The 21,666-nt window shown below is 41.0% G+C and overlaps 1 protein-coding gene across 2 annotated transcripts in view; it reads left to right on the forward strand.

Moving 5' to 3' along the window:
• Positions 1-838: 838 nt before the first annotated feature.
• BCAP29 (B cell receptor associated protein 29) overlaps positions 839-21,666 on the forward strand; it is a 920,634-nt gene continuing 899,806 nt past the window's right edge. The window contains exons 1-7 of one of the 2 annotated variants that reach the window (XM_083701649.1): positions 839-1,354; positions 2,018-2,125; positions 5,792-5,892; positions 6,737-6,887; positions 9,852-9,984; positions 12,638-12,734; positions 20,747-20,847. In XM_083701649.1, coding sequence (XP_083557775.1) covers positions 2,034-2,125; positions 5,792-5,892; positions 6,737-6,887; positions 9,852-9,984; positions 12,638-12,734; positions 20,747-20,847 — 675 coding nt within the window. In that variant the 5' untranslated portion in view covers positions 839-1,354; positions 2,018-2,033. Of the gene's footprint in view, positions 1,355-2,017; positions 2,126-5,791; positions 5,893-6,736; positions 6,888-9,851; positions 9,985-12,637; positions 14,952-20,746; positions 20,848-21,666 lie in introns of both variants that reach the window. The other variant, XR_014555847.1, reaches the window with a different exon arrangement.

The raw sequence follows: 21,666 nt of genomic DNA on the forward strand, positions 1-21,666 counted from the left end.
AGTTGTAGGACAAAAACATCTGGAGGGCCAAGGTTGAAGAAGCCTGCCCTAAGCTACAGCTTGTTTAGCTTATACTTAAATCCGTCACCGTATAGGGCAGAATATAAATTCAATCACTAAGTGAAATAAATAATAATAGCCGGCAAATGAATCAATAAGTGAAATAAATAATAATAGCCGGCTGCAAGTTTTAAACCAGGCATCCCCAAACTCGGCCCTCCAGATGTTTTGGGGCTACAATTCCCAGCATCCCTGATCTTTTTATGAATGGGTGAGACTACAATTCCCTGACCACTGGTCCTGCTAGCTAGGGATCATGGGAGTTGTAGGCTAAAAACATCTGGAGGGCCAATGTTTGAAGAAGCCTGCCTTAAGCTATAGCTTGTTTAGCTTATATGTAAATCCGGCCCTGTATAGGGCGGTATATAAATTCAATCAATAAATGAAATAAATAATAATAGCCAGTGAATGCAGAGGCTGTAAGTTTTAAACCAGGCATCCCCAAACTCGGCCCTCCAGATGTTTTGGGGCTACAATTCCCAACATCCCTGACCTTTTTATGAATGGGTGGGATTTGTGGTGGAAAAAGAGGAGAGAGCCTGCTTTTGATTTCTTAACTGCAGTTAAGCGATTGCCCTATTTATGTTTCCACTGACCTCTTAATAGCTTGTGGGCTCAGTTGTATACCAGGCACGGGAAAACTCGGCCCTCCAGATGTTTTGAGACTACAACTCCCATCATCCCTGACCACTGGTCCTGTTAGCTAGGGGTGATGGGAGTTGTAGTCCCAAAACATCTGGAGGGCCGATTTGGGGGTGCCTGTTTTAAACTGTGCCTCCCTTGCACGAAGAAAACTAGCAGGCCAGGGAGGGAGAGAGGGGGCTTCCACCATCTCCCTGGGCCTGCTGCTTTTCTCCTGGCAAGGGAGGCCCGCTCGCTTTTCGCCACGGAGCGGGAAGCCGTGTTCCCCACACGCCACACCGAGCCGGGTCCGCCTAGGTCCCCTCACACACAGCCCGCCTTCCCCGCCGGGCTCGGGCCTCCTCTCGAGCGAAAGCGCCGCCGGGGCTTCGAGCGTCGGCGAGGCCTCCCATTCGCTGCCAGGCCCGCGCTCCCCGCCTTCTCGCCAGCCGCCTCTTGGGGCTTCGCCGCTCGGCCCGCCCGGCCTCCTGCAGCCGCGGCTCCCTTTCCCCTCCCTCCGTCCCGCAGTTTCCGCCGCCGCCGTTGACGACTCGCGTGTGGCGGCCCTGGAAGAGCTGCGGGTCGAGGCCGCAGGACCCCGGAGGACGCCTCGCCCCCCTTCGGGTGATGAAGGCAGGAGGGAAAAGGCCGCAGCGCCTCTTTGGAAAGCGGGGTAAAAGAGAGGAAAGTTAACCCGGGGTCTGTCCTTCCCCCCTTCCCCGGCTGCAGAGGCTTCCCCTCAGAATTGGTCGCGGAGGGGAATTTTGAAGCGTGAAACTGCCATGAGTATAGTGTACCCCGGGGTGGGGAAGGGGCGTGTTGTACCCCGGGGTTGGTAGGGAAGGGGCGTGTGTGCATGTGAGGAGAACGAAATCTCTTCCCGACAGGTATCTGTGGCAGTTACGGCGACACGTATCTGTGGCAGTTACGGCGTGACAGAATCGGATTCATCCCTTGTACTCCATTGCCAAACGGCAATGGGGTCGTTTGAACGCGGACTGCAGGGCTTCCCCATATCCCATAGATCGCTCTCTTTGGGGTGAGGGGGCCGGCTCCCTTTTTATTATTATTATTATTATTATTATTATTATTATTAGGGGCTGGGTCCCTTTTTATTTATTTATTATTATTATTATTATTAGGCCAGGTCCCTTTTTATTTTATTTAATTATTATTATTATTTTTATTATTATCATTATTATTATGCCCGATGTTGAACTGTCACATGGGAAGCCCTTGTTTGTGTTGCGGGTCACATTAATCAGAAGCTCTTCAGCCTGCCTTGTCTGTTTTGAAACCATGGTGATCTCTAACCTGGGCTTTTCCGTCTCTGCAGATCCCTCACAGATAAGATGACTTTTCAGTGGACAGCTGTTGCAGCCTTTCTCTATGCCGAAATAGCAATCTTACTCTTGCTCTGCCTCCCGATTATTTCTCCTCTGAGGTAAGGAGATTGCCGCAGGGGAAATGACCGCCGTTTCATCAGAAAATAAATGGAAAGAGAAAGTACAGATCGGATTGCAACATTGGCAGCAGGGTTTAGGACTGCCTTTTGCAAATCATTTTGTGCTATAAGCCCACAGGTTCCATTCATTGGTATTTATAAAAGTGTTTAAAAAGCTGACTTGATACTTATGTTGTTTGCTCCAGGGGCCGATATGTATTCACAGGTTGGCCCCCCTCTTTCATCTTTGCGTAACAGACAAAATAGCTGTGCTGAATCTCCCCAAAGCAATAAATAAAATAATCTGAATTGCTTCCAGTGAGAAGAATGCCTGCTGGTGATAAGACAATCAAAGTGGCAACTTTAAAAACTCTTATTTATTATTTGTATGTATTACCTTTGTTAAGTTTTTTTCCCCTAATTTTTTTGGGTGTGTGTTTTTTTGTTTAATTTTTTTATTCTATCTCTTTAAAGTCTAATGCAGCTCCCACAATAATCCTAACAAAAACATATAATAGGCATTGAAAATTTGTAAGATTTACAACTCCATCTGTCACATGGTAATAATGTTAATACCATTGTTTTGCTGATGATGGTCAGAGGAACTTCTTACAAGTGTGGTCCTTGATCAGAATTAATATTGCATTGACAACAGTAATTGATAGTGGTCCATTGCCTGTGGTGATGCATTAGAATCTTTGGTCATGGCAGCAGTGGTCTTCTTTGCATCACAGTAATTAGAATACAAATACCGTGCTGTTTGCTTGTATATATTTTCTGAAGAGAATCTATATAATAGTAAAATAATAATAATAATAAATTAATACCTCGCCCATCTGGCTGGGTTACCCCAGCCACTCTGGGCAGCTTCCAACACATAAAAATGTAATAAAACATCAAACATTAATAGTAACAATCTGATCCAATAGAAAAGTAACAATAACTTTAAAATAAACAACTTATATCAAACAAAGCAACATTCAGCAATACATCAGAATCTAATAGTAAACAGTAAAATTAAACACCAATAACTAATAATTAAAGAATTACCAATCTACAATCAATAAAAATAACAGCAAATCACAATGCATAAAATACTACAAAACCGTGTAAAATGGGCACCCCCAAACTTGGCACTCCAGATTTTTGGGACTACAACTCCCATCACCCCTAGCTAACAGGACCAGTTGTCAGGGATGTTGGGAATTGTAGTCCCAAAACATCTGGAGGGCCGAGTTTGGGGATGCCTGGTGTAAAAGGATCAAATTGGGAAACAAAGACACACAACGTTGGGCTGCCACAAATTCTTAGCACAGGCGGAACTTTCTTAACTCTCCTTGACAAGTTGCCAGCTGACCAAACACTATAATCATCTTAGATTCCCTAAGTAAGTTATATCATCAACATTAATAAAGGGTTGTGTATATGAAAACTAAGATAAAGCAAAGATAATTCACATGGAATTTTGACTATGCCTCACAGTCAAAAGCTGGATCAGAAGTGTTCTCATTAAGTTTAATGGGGCTTATTCCTAGGAGAAATTGCAACCTCAGATTTCTAAAGGGGTTTTCAAAACTCAGCAGCTGCTCTTTTTGCCACCAGTATTCTAAAACTTAGGAAATAACACTGATTGGGATTTGAAGATCAGTATTATTTATTTATATTATTAGCATTTATCAGTCGCTTTATACAAAAGAAAAGTGTCAAAGCAACTTGACAGAATAAATAAAACAAATAAAAGCAATTTTTTTAAAGCCAAGAAAAGAGCCATTACATGCATCCTAACCTAATCAGACTATCTAGAAAATGTTGGTATGTTCCCAGCAGTGGTCATCAACCTTCATTCTTAACTGCTTGTTGCTGATTAAGAGACCTTTGTCCTTTTCCTGGGACTGTAGTTTGAGAGCTGCTTTTCCTGCTAGTCATCCAGAGTTAGGCAATATAAAGCCTACTTCTCAGATTCTTTCCTTTAGTATAATTTTAGCTTTGTTTAAAAAACAGTTTTTGCTAAAAAGTGTCTAGATGCAATGAAGGACAAGGGCACTGTGCTTATATCAATGCCACCAGTTGAAGGTTTGATTATGCATGTTACTGTGATAGTTTTACTAACAAGATAATTGAAGGTGTGATTTAAATACACACATCAAGGGATTTTCGTCTTCGGAATAAGGCTTTAAGAGGATCTGAAAGCAGCAAATTAGTCTCATTAAACCTGGATGCTAAAGATACCTAGTCTATCTCATTAGAAGCAAGCAGCCTTGGCAGGTCTAGACTCTGAATTCCATAAGTTATACCTGTTACCATCATTGTAGCTGTAATGTGATGAACAAAGGAATTTTCTCTCTGTCAGTTCTTGGAGATACAGGAACCTCCTCAGGGTTTGGGCCCAGTAATACTGTCTGTACTATATTGCAGAATTTCTGTGTACTGTATACTTGCAACTACAGAGAAATTGCATTTTCATTTCAGGCTGTACAGTACGATTGCATATTGTGTGCAATTAACTTGCACAATTTCATTTTTTAAATAAGATATTTATTAAGATTTTATAAACAAAAAAGTTACAGAATAAAAAAGAAAAAATAAGAAATAGAAAAAATACAAGAATACAAATGAAAGATACAAAATACATAAAAAATAAGTGATAAGTAAAAAAGCACAATTAAAAACAAATCAATCTTTTCATGTCTTAAGTTTCATTGACTTAATTTCCTGACCTCCTCACGCCTCCCTTTTTTGTATTCCAGTTCACATGGTTAATTCAGCAAATCCTTACCCTCTTTGTTTTTATCTTAATTTTATATCTTAACATATTGAGCTTCATGTTTTCATCTAATTATCAATCCATTTTTACATATTCTTTTAACTTTGTTGCTAAAGCCTCTTATTTCAATCCTACATCATTTTAACATACATTAATTTTACAGTGTTTCTGCAGATAGTCTTTAAATTTCTTCCAGTCTTCTTCCACCAACTCTTCTCCCTGGTCTCGGATTCTGCCAGTCATTTCCTCGCACTTTATCTTTTAGTTTCTCAAAACTCTGCAGTTTCAGTTTGTCACCCTCCTGTTCCAAAATCTTAACTTGCACAATTTCAGCCTTATGCAGTTGAAAGTTGGCAAGGTAAAATCCCACAAATTAATTACACAGAAGGCGGACATCTTAAAACGCCTTTTGCACTGGGTTTTCTCAGCACGGAAAGAGCTTTTAAGCAGTCCTGCAAGATCTTGTATGAATACCCCAGAATCTCTGTGAGAGCATCCCAGAGCCTGGTAAGCAAGGCAGAGAGATGATGTTGATGATGTTTTATTAACTTTTTATACCACCCTTCATCCATCAATCACAGGGCAGTTTACAATATAAAATACATGCTACAATAACAAACAAAAACAACACCCCACACCCAGGTTAAAAGTTCTCTGTCTTGCTTGGATGGTGAGGATGGTCATGTGGGGGCGTTTCCAAGGGGGTGGTTTGAGTATACAGTACATATTTTTGCATATATGTGCCCCCCAGCATAACCCCCAGGCAAGATGCCATTGTACTGTACTTTAATTTTAAAAGGTGCTGAAAAATCAGTGGATTATAGTGTGCACTTTAAAAATGCTTACATAGTAGTCTTTTTACAAATGAAGCTTCTTTGAAACACTGCAATTTTGTTTTACAGATGGGAGAAGGTTTTTATGATCTCTGTGTGGAGCAGAATTAAAAACTATTGGAACAAGGGGTTCCTTACAATTATAGTTCTGTTAATTGTTTTATTTCTGGGTGAGTTGGAAATCTCTCTTGTTTCTATTAGTATTCATATGCATGTAAGTGAACCAACAAAGTTAATGTGTTTGAGGGATTATTATATTTACTGTGAGTTATCTTTGCTGTGAATAGTTTGAGAAACCAAATAAAAAAGTTAGTGTTACACTTTTTGAACCTGAGGATGTAACAAGAAGCCATGTTCTGCTAGCATGTTAGCAGATAACAAAACAGAATTCAGATTTGGTATGGGAGACCCAGTGAACACTTGTGGCAGGAACTGATTTTGAAGTAATCAGTAGGTGGCGCTATTTCTCTTTGGACTAATGCTTGAACTAAGATAAAAACAGTTGTGCAGTGAGGTTTCTGGGAATTTTACTGAGCTCTGTCATCACTGACTTTGTTTTTTTGGAGGAAGGGAAATAGCATTGCATTTTTAAGCTACTGCTAAATATGGAATTGAATGTGTTCCCTGATGATTACAAAGTTAGCTATATCTTGTAGCTTGTGGTTTTTAAGTGCTATCTATTAAACATCTGTTAAGAAAAGCCACCCTTCTAAAATATAAGGAACATTACTATTTTATAAAATTGCTTAATCATAAAGCTTGCTTATTATTTCCGTGGTCATTACTTGATAAACAGTCAGAGTCTTTGCTCTGTGCCCACAGAAAGTACAAATCTACTGCCAGAGGGATTCCCACTGCCAGTAGCCAGAACAGGGCAGCTATGCTAATAAAAGTTAAAGAAGTTTTATCAGGGAAAAAATTCAAAAGCTTTTTGATGCAGAAGCATTGTTTACAATAATTGATAAAAGAAGGCAATGGAAAACAAATGCAAGTAACTCTCTTTTTTACTCGTAGATGCTGTAAGAGAGGTGAGGAAATACTCAAATGTTAACCTAAGTGATAAAACTGCACATACAAGTGCCAATGCATTGGATCACATTCAAATGAAACTTTTTCGGTCACAACGAAATCTTTATATCTCAGGATTCTCTCTGTTTCTTTGGCTGTAAGTATAGTTATGTACTACTTACTATTTAGTAATTCTGTTTTGCGCCTCTTGTCAGAAATGTGGTCCAAAATGAAAAAAAAGCATGACTCAAACCCCAAGTTTGTAAAAATGATAATAATATGCAAGTTTGGTGAGCGAAAATGGAGGGTAATGGTAATTTATGCATGTTTGAGAGAGACAGATTTACTCATGGAAGTAAATAATTAAAAAGGATATATTAAAGTGAAAGGGGGGAAATTAATATGAAATTAATATGAATTAATATGGAAGCAAATAATTAAAAAGGATATATTAAAGTGAAAGGGGGGAAATTAATATGACTCCCCCAAATGCTGTATTCTGAATTAATACAGTCCTCTCACTGAATTGTACTACAGTGTTACCTCGGGTTACATAAGCTTCAGGTTACATACACTTCAGGTTACAGACTCCGCTAACCCAGAAATATTACTTCGGGTTAAGAACTTTGCTTCAGGATGAGAACAGAAATCATGCAGCGGCGGCACAGCGGCAGCAGGAGGCCCCATTAGCTAAAATGGTGCTTCAGGTTAAGAACAGTTTCAGGTTAAGAACAGACCTTCGTAGCCAGAGTTACCACTGTATTTCAGAAGACAGATGGTAGTATCGGTTGTTTCAAAACACCACCTCTTGCATCATAATTTTTCTGCAGATGAAAGGCTTGTTAGTAAGGTTCTCATATGTACCTCCCATGGTACTGTGATCCTGTTTGTTTGAATAGGATTGTATTCTAAAATCCTATTCTGAAGCTGGATGACTCTAGGATTTAACACAACAGATATTCTGATAGAATACCCCAAATGCACAGGTAGAGCATTAGCAAAGCAGCCAAAATTGGTTAGAGTCTCGGGTTGGACATGGGCAGTATAGAAGTTTAGGGCTGCCTTATGTCCTGGACCAGGGGTCAGCAAGGTTTATCTTGCCTGGGCCAGATCAGTCCCATGGAGATCCCTCTGTGGGCCAGATTGCACGCGCGCTCACGATTTTCTGCGCCTGTGCAGACGCGATTTTCAGTGCCGTGGAAGCAAGTTTGGGGGCAGCTCATGGGCCAGTCAAACATAATAATAATAATAATAATAATAATTTATTATTTGTACCCTGCCCATCTGGCTGGGTTTCCCCAGCCACTCTGGGCGGCTTCCAACAGAGATGAAAAATACACTAAAATGTCACATATTAAAAACTTCCCTGAACAGGGCTGCCTTCAGATGTCTTCTGAATGTCAGGTAGTTGTTTATCGCTTTGACATCTGATGGGAGGGCATTCCATAGGGCGGGCGCCACTACCGAGAAGGCCCTCTGCCTGGTTCCCTGTAACTTGGCCTCTCGCAGTGAGGGAACTGCCAGAAGGCCCTCGGAGCTGGACCTCAGTGTCCGGGCAGAACGATGGGGGAGGAGACGCTCCTTCAGGTATACTGGACCGAGGCCGTTTAGGGCTTTAAAGGTCAGCACCAACACTTTGAATTGTGCTCGGAAACGTACTGGGAGCCAATGTAGGTCTTTCAATACTGGTGTTATATGGTCTCGGCGGCCGCTCCCAGTCACCAGTCTAGCTGCCGCATTCTGGATTAGTTGTAGTTTCCGGGTCACCTTCAAAGGTAGCCCCACGTAGAGCGCAAGCCCCACGTAGAGCGCAACAACCTCCGTGGGCTGCATCCAGCCCATGGGCCGTTGGTTGCTGACCCCTGTCCTGGACATTACCGGGATTTCAAAGGATGTGATGCCTGGGGGGGATTTCCGGAAGGCAGCGGTTTGTCCTGGATCTTTGGCAAGTAAACTGAGAAATCAACACTATATTGTATGTTGCAAGCATGGGAAACCCATAGGTTGAATGTGGGCCACAGGCAGATTTTATCTGGCCTCCAGTTCTTGCAGTCATAACCTGATGGTTCAGTAGGGAGGAGAACGGGCTTTGCCTTTGGGCAACTGCAGCTCGATCCTCCGCAAGTAGATCAAAGCCATGTCTCTACAGACTTGCATTCCTCGCAAGTATAGGAAAAGTAGTACAGAAAAAGTAGTACATGCATTTTGTAATTTCATGCAATTTTCAGGCTGCATTTGCATAGCTATAAAACAGGGCTTGGAGTTCAGCAGTCCTTTGACCTTATTTGCACTCTTCTGGGATTACTGTTGAGATTCTACCTTGCGCACAGTCAGGCCCAAGAAAGATTGTCGGAGAACTTTGTTTTCTTTCAAACTTCATTTTTTAAGCCTGTGAGGAAAGTAAAAGGTGAAACTCTAGTGGAGCTACTAAGAATTAAACGTATGCATCCATTGTAATGAAAAAATAGTTTTTTTGCATGTGATTTTGTGTGGGTGGAATAGTTACTGATAGTTTTTCTCTGGGGTAAGGTGGCACTCCTCCTGAAAAAGGTTCCTCACTCATTCTGTACTCCTGCAGTCTATGGCCATGATATGTCAGTTCTGAGCTGTTCTGGCATTTCCTTGTTTGCTTCTCCTTTCTCTACATACTAAGTTCATTCCGTTGGCATAGCTGGCGTATCTCTTTCCCTGAGTACAATGTGAGTATGTATAGGATTTCTATGCTGTCTGATTTAACTGCAAATAGCAAAACTGAAACTACTTTTACTGCTGCGGAGTTCAGACAATAAACCAGAGGAAAGAGTGGTTGTTAATGAGATGTATTTTTAACATTGTCAGAAAATAAAAATATAGCAATGGCTATGTGGCAATAACTGGGGCTCACATCTAGTGTTTAGATAAAATGACTTCAAAGAACCTGGCCAATCTAGGTCCTGGTTCATCTGCAAGTTGTAATAGCATCTTAAAAAATAAAGTAGTTCATGTTTCACATAAAAGAGCATCTTTTCTCAGCATTTAAAGTAAAACGTTATTGAAGACTTTAAAAAAACATTATAACACGACTTATACATTGATATTGTATTCTTTTCTAATGGGTTCATGGCTTTTCTGGTTTCCACAGTGTACTGAGACGTACCATTTCCCTTATCACTTCATTGGCCAAAAAGATGGGAGACCAGAAAGCTCTAGAAATGGAAGTAGAAAATATCAACAAAGTTGCCAAGAAGTGCTTGGAAGAGAATGAAAAACTTCAAGTATGTTTCACAGTTGAACGGGTTGAGTTTTGTTTTTAAGTGCATTTTACCGCTTTGACCTGGTTCGCATGCTGCTCTAAGCTAAGCGTGAATGCGTGAGTATGAGGGTTCCTGGAGAGGAGAAAGGGACTGCGTTGATCCGTCTGTAGTGCTGCTGATGTGAGCTAAGCCATGGTTTCGCTTAGCATGTCACCTGACTGCAGGGTGTGGTTTGTCCCACTTCAGACAAGCCACTTGAGGTAAACCAATGACAGCTCGTAGTTTGGCTATCTTATTAAGCGTGTGTGTGTGTGTGTGTGTGTGTGTGTGTGTGTGTGTGTTTTAAAGAAAGTCATACTAGCCTTGTGAATTAGACCTGGGTACTATCCAGCCCCCCCCCCCCCATGACAATAACAATTTGTCTTAGAGCCATAAAGCAAACATTTTGCAGTATTGAGGTGATATTGTTTAATCATTCGTCACCTTTCTGTATAGATACTGCAAGGCTTGTTTGGAATTTTTGTAATATATTTTGCACAGTAATTTACAAGACCCTCAGACCTCATGGATTTTTTTTTAGGGAGCTCACACTAAAATCCATTAACAATTTTGACACAAAACATTAGCCATACCTTCATATCTCTATTACTTTTCAAGCAATATAAAAGTGGAACAAAGTTTCTTTAGTTCCCTCAGCAGCTCAGAATCTGTTTGGCGCTGCTTCCTCATGGGCCTAGTCTAGAGGAACATGATGCTAGAATACACTGAATCACTTCAGGGGAGGGACTCCAGTTCTGTGCTTGTTTTCTTTCTACAGAGACTTCTTAATACAGGGAATCATTTAAAACGATCTATTCTTCAGAATTTGATCAACATTTTCTTTCCTCCCCTCTCCTCAGTGTGTCTCATATTCTGAGGTGGTCACGTTCATTCTGCTGCATGTATAAACCAAGAGTGATTCTACACTAGGTGTTTGTTGTGGAATTGCTTTGTTTGCTTGCTGTTTATGGGTCATCTGCACGTTGTTCCCGTCAAAATCATCCTCCAGTGTTTCCTCTATGCTGCTTCTTTCTTTTTCAACCTGCACAAAATCAATTTGGGGCGGGGGGAGAGAGCACAACAGTAGCTTAATCTCTGCAGCTAAGAGATTGTCTTAGCATTAGTTTTGAGATGTGCTGGGCTAAGATTAGGGTTAGTGTGATTAAAGTGACTTGTCCCACCCTTAATTCCCACCAGTAGTGTGGATGGACACACACAGTGCTATACTCTTCTGAAGTATAGAAAGTCAGCTGTAATTCTTCATCTAGTTTACAGTGGAATTACGAGTGGGTGCCATTAGGAACTGCTAATCTGGAAGCACCCCAAGCCTTAATTTCACATGGGTAAAGACACATTGTCACTGTCATTGCTATAATCTTGTTTCATTTTGGTAGCACAGAAAATATTAACAAACAGGTGGCAGGAATAGTGTTACATACTTGGGCTGTGAGCCTGTTCACCTCATCCTACACATGATGATCTGTGTTCATACACACAGATTAAACATGGAGATAGAAACTTTGATGGTCAGTTGTTTAGAATGGAGGGAGGAAAGAAGGCTCTGGATTCAGATCCCCATCACCGTAAAATGTAGCTGTCAAAGTCTGCCATTGAATCAGCTCTGCTTGCACAGTCTCATTCCATCAAACAAGACTATATGTGGGAAACACAAATGCAACCACCCAGAGTGGCTGGGGAAACCCAGCCAGATGGGTGGGGTATGAATAATAAAGTTATGATGATTACTGTTGTGTGTGTGCAGTAAACAGTTTTGCAGGAGAAACACATTCATGAAATGCATATGAATCCTCATGGCTTTTTACAGCATATATAAAATGGTCCAGGGGTGAGATCCAACATAGTGCAAATGAATGTCCAGTCATGCAGTAAGGCATATCCTTCCTCTTCACTCCCTATGCACATCCAAAACTTGCATTGGAAGGTTGGGGGACCTTACAGTTTAGATTGGAGGGAATGGGGGGGGGGTGGAGAAGCCAAAAGTCCTATTACTGAAGCACCTGAACATCTTTGCATGTTGTTCAGATTCCCTGCTTGAAAGAGCTCTTAATTGAAAGTTACTGTGGCAATTAAATGGAGGCTCAAAAAGGCAAGGCCAAGAAGAGATGAATGTGTCAAATATAGTTAAAGTGTCAAACTTGAACAAAATGAAGAAGACGCCAGACATTTTGACTTACTAATTATAAAGATTTTAACATAACATATCTGTAACTGTAAGTTAGTAATTAATGCTTTTCTTCGTGTATTTTTTGTTAAGGCATATGTAAATACATTATTCTAGAAACTGGGTTGGTCTCTAATATTTTGAATTGATATGAAGTCCACAGCAGCAAAGGCCTTTATTCGGTATCAGGTAAAGGTTAATACAGAAGCATTCATAGCACTAGGGAAAATCAAATGAGAACCTTTGTTTATAAAATGATGGTTCTAGGTGAGCAGAATGTGTGTTATGCAAATTACTGTTTTTCTTCCAAATCACCATTGAAGAAGAAAAAGCAAAAAGTAGGTTTGGCTCTGATTTTTATTGCACCTGTTTCACTTTTTCTTATTGATACAATTACTTTGAAACAGTAATTGTAATCAGGAAAAGTAACTGATATTTTTTTCCTTTTACCAGTCAATGAAAGCTAAATGTGACATGGGAGAAGCGTCCGATGAAGAGCTACAGGAAGAAGTGAAAAAGCTGAAAGACGAATTAAAGAAAACTTCACATGGTACTTTTTGCCAATTCACACTGCTTTATCTTTTGATTTTCTATGTTGAAAGCCCCCAAAAGAGGGTTTTGACCATAAAAGATAGTATAAAAGGTTCTTTGTCAGTAAAGTGCTGGGTGATGGTTCAGATCTGTGCCATGCAGGAGCAGAAGAAAACCAATAACAGAAAAACCAAAGACATAAAGATTGGGCCTGAGGTCAGGTCTTTGTGCTAGTATGAAGAAATTGCTTTAAAAATGTACAACATAAGAAACTTTCTGAAGTTATGAACTGAAAGTCACAATTCTTTAAGAGGAACAGAAGAGACCCAAAATTGTTTTCCTCCTCTCGTAACAAGACCCCCCCTCACTTATTGTTTGCTTCTGTGTTTGACTTGGGCTGTCTTGATGAAACAACACTGAGATAAGGCAGATTTTTTCCTGGTCGTGTGTGTTAGTTCTGGATCTTGCAAGATCTGTTACCCTTCTGTATATTTACTAGGCTGAAATGAAGGTCTTGTATAGCATTGCTCCTGACCTTGTGAAGTCCAGACAAATAAAATGTACTTCTTTGGCTCTGTGCAGAACATTGCATAACCATTATGTATTTTAAAGCAAACTTACAAATGCATTCATTTCAAAATCCTAGCTGGAACAACCCTCTATCCTAGTTTATACTGACTTTAGTGAACACTTTCAAACCCACTCAGAATTTTTGCCAGTTAGCATGAGTGATTCCAAATATTTAATTGTGAGGTTGATTAGAAATAAGAACACATGAACATTTGTTTTCATTCAGGAAGCTCAAAATGTTTTTTTGTTGTTTTTTTATACTACCAGCCCTGCAAGTGAATCTCTCAGCTGAATACAGATTATTGTATCCAGATTTTGGAGGCTTTTAAAATAATGCTGCCATCACATTTTTATTCTATGCGGAAAGAGTTTCCAAGTGAAACTAAATCTACAGTTCCATCCATAGAATTCTGAAAGTGTCCTAGAGCAATATTGCAATTCAGTGGGCCCATGGCCAGGAATCTCAGTTAAACAAAGCATTTTCTTTGTGAGAAATCTTCAGTGGATTTTATATCCAGAACTACAATTTTGTGCTTTAAACATTAAAGCCTTAGTAAGTAAAACGGTTTATTGACTGTGCAGAGAGGAGTGCAATATAGTTAAAAATGCATAAGAATTCCATTAGAATTAAAGGGAGGGTAACCCATCTTTAAAATTATAATCCATAAAACCCATGGAGCCACCCACAGTCTCCTTAATTGCAGCAGCACACCATTGAGAGCATCCAGCAAAAGCTCAAGCAAACAGATCAGTCTTTATCTGGCCCTGTAATAATAAAAGGATCAATACCAAACGTACTTCTAGGGGGAGGGCATTCCAAATTCAGGGTGCCACCATGAATCACCTCTTAGTGTACTATGCTAAAAGGTGTGAGAACAACCACAGCTTCCCCTGAAACTAAGGAAATATGGGTAGGCTGATACAGGGAGAAGAATTGCTTCAGATATTTGGGTCCCAAGTTGTTAAAGGTAGTTATTGTCAGTACCCCAAATTCAGCCTTGAAATATATGGGTAGCCAATGCAGATCTTTCAGAATCAGTGTGAAAGTGATTCTACCTTCCTGCTCTGGTCAGCATTCTGACAGCCATGTTCTGTACTAAATGTGGCTTCTGAATCATTTTCAAGGAGAATTAGAGCTGGGTGTCACCACCATTGGCACATTTCTTCCAATCCCCTGACGACATCCCACAGTAGCTTTTTATAGACGTTAGTGCATGGGGGACAAGATGGAACCTTATGGGACCCCAAACTACAACTGCCTTAGAGGATCCACAGGTCACCCAATGCTAATTTCTGGAATCTGTCCTGTAGGTAGAAATGGAACCACTGTATCACCGCACCCGCAGCTACTAACCCATAGAGCCAATCCAGTAAGATACCATGGTTGATGGTAACAAAAGCCACTGAGGCAGATCAAGGAAAATCGACAGGGATATCTTCCCTCTGTCCCAAGGAAAAGTGCCTGTCAGGGTGACCAAGGTCATCTCAAGGCTAGAAGTGAGCCTAACCCGGATTGAAATAGATCTAGTTATTTCACTTCTTCTAAGGGCACCTGGAGCTGTCTGCCTGCCACCCTCTTAAGCATCTTACCCAAGAAGGGGGTGTTAAAAAGAGCCTAAAAACAGATTAAAACTTGCATCTACTTTCTAAACATATGACTAGACTTGTATAAACAAACAAACAAACAAAATGCAGGTGGCAAAAAGAGTACAGCGAAGTCTCCTGTCTCATATAAATAGGCAGGGAGTTCCAAGGTGTAGGTGCTGCCACTAAAAGATCAAGTTCTTACAAATGGAGAACAGCTATTATGTGGCACTTGTAACTCTGCCAGCTCCTCAGTCAAGGTGGTCAGACGATATTGTTCCTCCCTGATATACACACAAACTTAATTACTAGATAATCATGTAAGCATGAGAACTGTTATGATTTGTTATGATTAGAAACTCAATCCCCTGCCCGTACGGGCCAGTCGTGTCCGACTCTAGGGTTGCGCGCTCATCTCTCTCTAGAGCCCGTGAGCCGGCGCCATCCGCAGACACTTCCGGGTCACATGGCCAGCGTGACGAAGCTGCATCTGGCGAGCCAGCACCAGCGCAGCACACGGAAATGCCGTTTACCTTCCCGCTATAAAGCGGTCCCTATTTATCTACTTGCACTTAGGGGTGCTTTCGAACTGCTAGGTGGGCAGGAGCTGGGACCTAACGACGGGAGCTCACCCCGCCGCAGGGATTCGAACCGCCGACCATGCGATCGGCAAGTTCTAGGCACTGAGGTTTTACCCACAGCGCCACCCACGTCCTTACCTGCACTGTAGACAATTCTGAATTCAGGCACCTGAATTGTTCTCTCAGTCCATCTTCCCTATCTGCAATATGGGAATAATGTTGGCCCATTGGGATTTTGTAAAGGTTGCTGATGTGTGCATTTAAGCCCCTGAAATATGTGATTGTTGTTGTTTAGTCGTTTAGTCGTGTCCGACTCTTCGTGACCTCATGGACCAGAGCACGCCAGGCACTTCTGTCTTCCACTGTCTCCCGCAGTTTGGTCAGACTCATGTTTGTAGTTTCGAGAACACTGTCCAACCATCTTGTCCTCTGTCGTCCCCTTCTCCTTGTGCCCTCCATCTTTCCCAACATCAGGGTCTTTTCCAGGGAGTCTTCTCTTCTCATGAGGTGGCCAAAGTATTGGAGCCTCAGCTTCATGATCTGTCCTTCGAAATATGTGATAAAAATGCTTAATAGTAGCAGTATTGATGCCTGTGTTCATTTATAAATATTTGCAACACACAATGGTATACCTGTTTAATTATGAGTTTTAATTACATGCCTCTATGTATCGGGTGTTCTCAAAAAAAGATGACATTTCAAATGAGGAGGGAAAAGTAACGTTTACACAATGTTTGCTGGCTCTTATAAACAGACATAGCTTGTATACAAAATAAATGTAATAACATTGTTCTCCTTGATGAACTCTTTGCTATAGAGTTTTTCTCTGTTCATTCAGACAGCTATGCAGCAAGTTAACCTATAATGTTGCAACAACAAAGTCATTTTTATGATCAAAATTGAAAGTAGCTTTGTAAAATTCGACACTAGAACTGACACAAGAGAGGGAAAATATTGATGTTCCTGAATGTGTTCAGTTTTTTAACTGACATTTTCCTAAAGAACCAATGGCAGGCAGTTGTCTTATTTGAAGTTTAAAAACGGGCTCTTAAATTCAGATTTAAAGGATTGAATTATGTTCTGCTGGCACAACAAGACTTTTATCTTCTCTCTGCCCCAATCCCTCCAACTGCTCTCCAGATGTGCACCTATCCATTTCCAGCTGATTTTGAGGGTACACAAGTGGGTTGCACAGTTATGTTGCAGAGTTTCAGCATCAGAGATGGCCCAAATAATTTAAAGTCATTTTATAAAAGTTGACAAATTTGCTTATTTACTTTATGAATAGGGGGCATAGAAAGGTTACATATGGACTGCGGTTCTTTCTCACTGGGCCAATGATGAAGAATCATGTAAAACTTGTGTTCCAGACTTCTCCAGTAGCTCTAAATCATCTAGAAGGTGTCCCATATATAGCAGCAGGTTTAATTATAATTATAATTATAATTATAATATGTATATGTTGCTCATCCGATTGGGTTACCCCAGCCACTCTGGGCGGCTGCCAACAGATTAAAACACAATACGACATCAAACATTAGCTTCACCAAACAGGTGTCATCTAAAAGTCAGATATTTATTTCCTTTACTTCTGAGGGAAGGGAGTTGCACTACCGAGAAGGCCCTCTGCCTGGTTCACGGTAACCTCATTTCTCTCAGTGAGGGAACTTCCAGTGTCCGGGCTGAATGATGGGTATCATGTCCTATTCTCAAATGACTGGGAATTAACCTAAAGCTACCCATAAGGCTTCTGTTTGTCATATAAACATGCCATGGGAATATATAACCATATCTTACATTTTACTGAGCTTGCAACCCTGAACCTCTTGGCAGGCAATAAATCCATGAAAGAGGATGGACAGACATTGAAACAGCATGTGCCTCGGGGAAGGCCAAGTGTCAGATAGGGGATCTTGTTAAAGCTCAGGGTGGACAGAGTGTGGTTGGGGTGAATAGAAACTGGCAGAAGACAGGAGAAAAGTGTGGGCTGGAGGTTGGAACGCTCCTGAGGAGAAAGAGGGGGGCAAGCAGAAGACAGCTTGGGGAGAGGAGATTTTCCCACAGTCTATTAGGGACGTGGGTGGCACTGTGGGTTAAACCACAGAGCCTAGGACTTCCCGATCAGAAGGTCGGCAGTTCGAATCCCCATGACGGGGTGAGTGCCCGTTGCTCGGTCCCTGCTCCTGCCCACCTAGCAGTTTGAAAGCACGTCAAAGTGCAAGTAGATAAATAGGTACCGCTCCGGCGGGAAGGTAAACGGCGTTTCCGTGCGCTGCTCTGGTTCGCCAGAAGCGGCTTAGTCCTGCTGACCACATGACCTGGAAGCTGTACACTGGCTCCCTTGGCCAATAAAGTAAGATGAGCGCCGCAACCTCAGAGTCGGTCACGACTGGACCTAATGGTCTGGGGTCCCTTTACCTTTACCTATTGATGGCCCATTTAGTGCATAGGGAATTTATTAACTAAAGCCTGGGCTGTGGGCCTCTGGTTTCTCTGTAGTGTGTTAGGTTATACATTCCTCCATGAATGTGTATTATATGTAAACCCAGCATTACATGTAAAATGCAAAATCCATTCACTCTTTATATATAAGCAGAATTGTGCTCTGGCATCCTAAAGATTCGTGTTAGTGTCTTAATAGTCTTACAGTAGTTGGCAACTAAATTGCCAACATTGCCTCTGCATCAGACAGCTGAAACATTTTTATTCATTCCTTTTATGCCAAAGGAGCTTTGGGCGATGTACAAAATATATACAATAAAAAGGTACAATAGCCAACATACTTGAAAATATTTATAAAATTCAGAACTGTTAAAACACAGCAAAACCACCTGTTGCTGTTCAGTATTGAAATCATCTAGCCTCTACAGTATTTGTAAAATGCCAGAGTAAAAAACCCCACCAACTGACATCTGATCATAATAAAGCAAGCAACACAAACATATCCCAGGAGAAGCGGCTTCCAGAATTGGAAGGCCTTGTTGTTCATCCCTGTATGGTGAATTCTTGGAGGTTAGGGCATAAGCAGAGCCCCCTGCTGATTTTATTGCTTGACTTGGCTTGTTTTATAGAAGTCGATTCTGTAGATATATAAGCCCTGTAATATATAGACTTAAGAAGCCTTCACCAGCACCTTGAACCAGCCCCAGTAGCACACAGATGGCCATTGCAGTGCTTCTCAGATTGGTATTACATGTTCCCATCTGACTGAGCAGCTTCATTCTGCAACTTCCAGGCAGTCTTCAAGGGCAGCCCCAGATACAACACATTACAGTAACCCAAATGTAAGTTTGCTAGAGCTTGGGTTACTGATTCCAGACAATCCCAGTCCAGGAATGGCCCATAGCTGGTGAACCAACAGCAAGCAGTAGGCACTCCTAGTTTGTGTTTGAAAATAAGTTTTTCCTATACCTGGGTAAAATCCTTAGACATTCGGCTGGGCTATTTGTACCGCATGTTTGTCTTTTGAACTACATTGGCAAATGCTTATTATAGGGTATATGTGATGATAAGCACTCTGTTACAGGTAGCAAAAATATTTCACCTTCAAGGGACCTACAACTCATTGCTGACTTTAGGGTGCAGTGTTCCAGGCACTGCTGAACAACTTCCTTTTGTTTTGACTGAAGCTTACTGCAAGTTCTACTGAAGTGCGTCTATTTTACTCTGCTAAATGTGGCTTGGGACAAATAACCTTTTCATAGCATGTAAAAAGCTGTTCAAATACTCCACTCAGATGCATTAAAATGAAAACCCAGCCTTCTGGCAACTTCAGAGCAATTCTACCCCATTTCAGTGAGTAGGCCCACAGAAGGTTGCTTCCTATTTCTAAGGACATTGAGAACAGAAAAATCTAACTGAAATGGTGTCATTACGTTGTCCATGGTATATTTGAAGAGAACGGAACGCCAGTATTAAATTTGTTGTATTTCTGTGTGTTTAACCTTTTTGTACACTTAAACACTATTTTATGTTATGTTTCATTGGAATATTAGGGTATAGGGTGAAGTGAGCTTAGCATGATGCCATGGGCTGGCTGGATGCTGGTGGGAGGCACCAGCTGGGGGAACCCCCAAGGGGCACCCAGGGGAAGAAGGCTCAGGGCCAGGGAAGTGGTGGTGGGACAATGAGGAGTAGTTAGAGGGAGAAGAATGGGAGGAGGAGGTGTTGGAAGCTGTAGAGGTAACAGGGTGAAGCGGAGATTGGAGTGGAATGGGGCCAGGAGACAGACAGGCAGGCTACTGAAGAAGCTAGGGAATCTGAACTGCTCACAATCTGGTATCATTGGAAAACAGCCCCTGAAAAAAAATATTCCATGCAATTTTATATAGGCATTGTAGTGCTTACCTGCCCACCCACATCCCACTAACACCCCCAGAATGTCATCTTATAGCTCTAAGTCTAAACTGAGGAAGGTTTTTCGTATGCTGGACCTTGACATTCTTCTGCTAAGAAGACCTCGCCCATCCTGTCACAAGTGTATTTTGGTCAAAACATAGCAACAATGCAATACATGTTTTTTCTGTGCTCACCTTCAACTATCTCCAGATATCTTGGTTATGATTAAAGACAGGATTGTTTTTAGTTACAACTAGAGCACCTTGCCAGTCCTTCATAAAACACTCAGTAATTAGTTACTGTTGGATCAAGTTACTGAAAAATGGATTTTGCAATCTAATATAATGGCAACTTCTTTAACATGAATAAATGCTATAGAGCCAATTACTTTTATTATTTTTTTAACCCTCAGTTGCTTCTAAGATTTACACCACCTTGTGATATATTCTAAAAATAGGAGGATAATGTTCTTAATAGTACTTTTTATAATGTATTATAAAACAGGAAGGCTTTGATGTATTAAATCATATATAGTAGTCTTGCACCACCAAAACAATACTATTATAACAGAACTTGCAGCGATGCTTCACTATCCCATCTGTTCCCTACTCCACTTTCCTTTCAGCACCTGAAGCTCCTTTTTCCTTCCATCAGCACACAGGTCTTTAGACGTGATGTTTTTCTCATCCAAGCTGACCTTTCACATTTTTCACACAAACTTCAGCATTCTGCTGTATCCCCCTTCTGCAGTTAGTATGTGCTGAACATCAGTTGTATAAAAGCAGCTCACCCATTGGCAAGGATTTCCTGGCATGCGGCAGTCTTTTGTTATCCTGTTATATAGCACTGTAATCTTAAAAAAAAAAACAAAAAAAAACCAGGTATCATTTAATGCACAAGTATTTTGTCTTAATGCTGTTATTCATGTGTTGGATAATACTACTCCTGTGTTGTGCAGCTCTCAACAAGGCCAAAGATGACTTTTCTACAACTCAGAAGCGGTGTGAAGGCCTTAGAAAAGAATATGAGCAACTTACAAAAGAATACAACAGAATGCAGGTAAGGTGGTAGAAGCAGTTGATTTGCTCAAGCAAGACTTCCTGGAATTAGACTAGCCGTGTTGTGTGTGTTGGATCCAAAAGAAAATTTATCAGACAACAATCTTTAATTCTGTGTATGTCTGGACAATGTTCTTTCAGAATAATGAGAATACTTAACTCTTAAGTTTTCCCAGAACAGTTGTTGAACTGGAACCTACTTTGTTTTAAAACAAACGTGAATTATTTCATCAATAATATTGTATGTTCCTTGAATAGTAGCACAGAGGAAGAGGAAGACACTCAAAAAGGGGGTTTCCCCTTCTTTAAAAAGATTCTGAATTTGGTTCACATGTCACAGTAAACCATAAACCATCATGGTTTACAATACGCAAGTATGTCACCCCTGCTTTTCACTCACTTCACTCACATGGGGAGGAAACAAGCAACAGTATGCCTAAACCATTTCTTTATTTTGTTAATTTATAATTTGCCTTTCATGTGTGTCTCAAGACAGTTTAGAAACATACCATGAAAACTGCTGAAAATAGTTTTGAAATCAGTACAAAAGTCAACTAGAGATAGGTTTAAACCTCAAGGTCATGGTTTGCTTCACTCCCAGCAAGCCATGATCTTTGCCAAGGTTTGCTCTCAGCTTGCTAATCATGCTTTGATCCCTGGTTCCAACATAATGTTAAACCTGGGATTGTGTTTTGTTTCTTCTGCCCACTAGCTGGGAGGAACAAAACAGCCCAGATAGGAATTTTCACAATAAACAAGTTAGAGTTGAGCAAAACCATCAATAGTAGCTATTAGGGTACTTTTTACAAGGCTAATTGCG

The sequence above is a fragment of the Podarcis gaigeae genome (genome assembly GCF_964106915.1).
Source record: "Podarcis gaigeae genome assembly, chromosome: 10".
In the NCBI taxonomy this organism is placed as follows: domain Eukaryota; kingdom Metazoa; phylum Chordata; class Lepidosauria; order Squamata; family Lacertidae; genus Podarcis; species Podarcis gaigeae.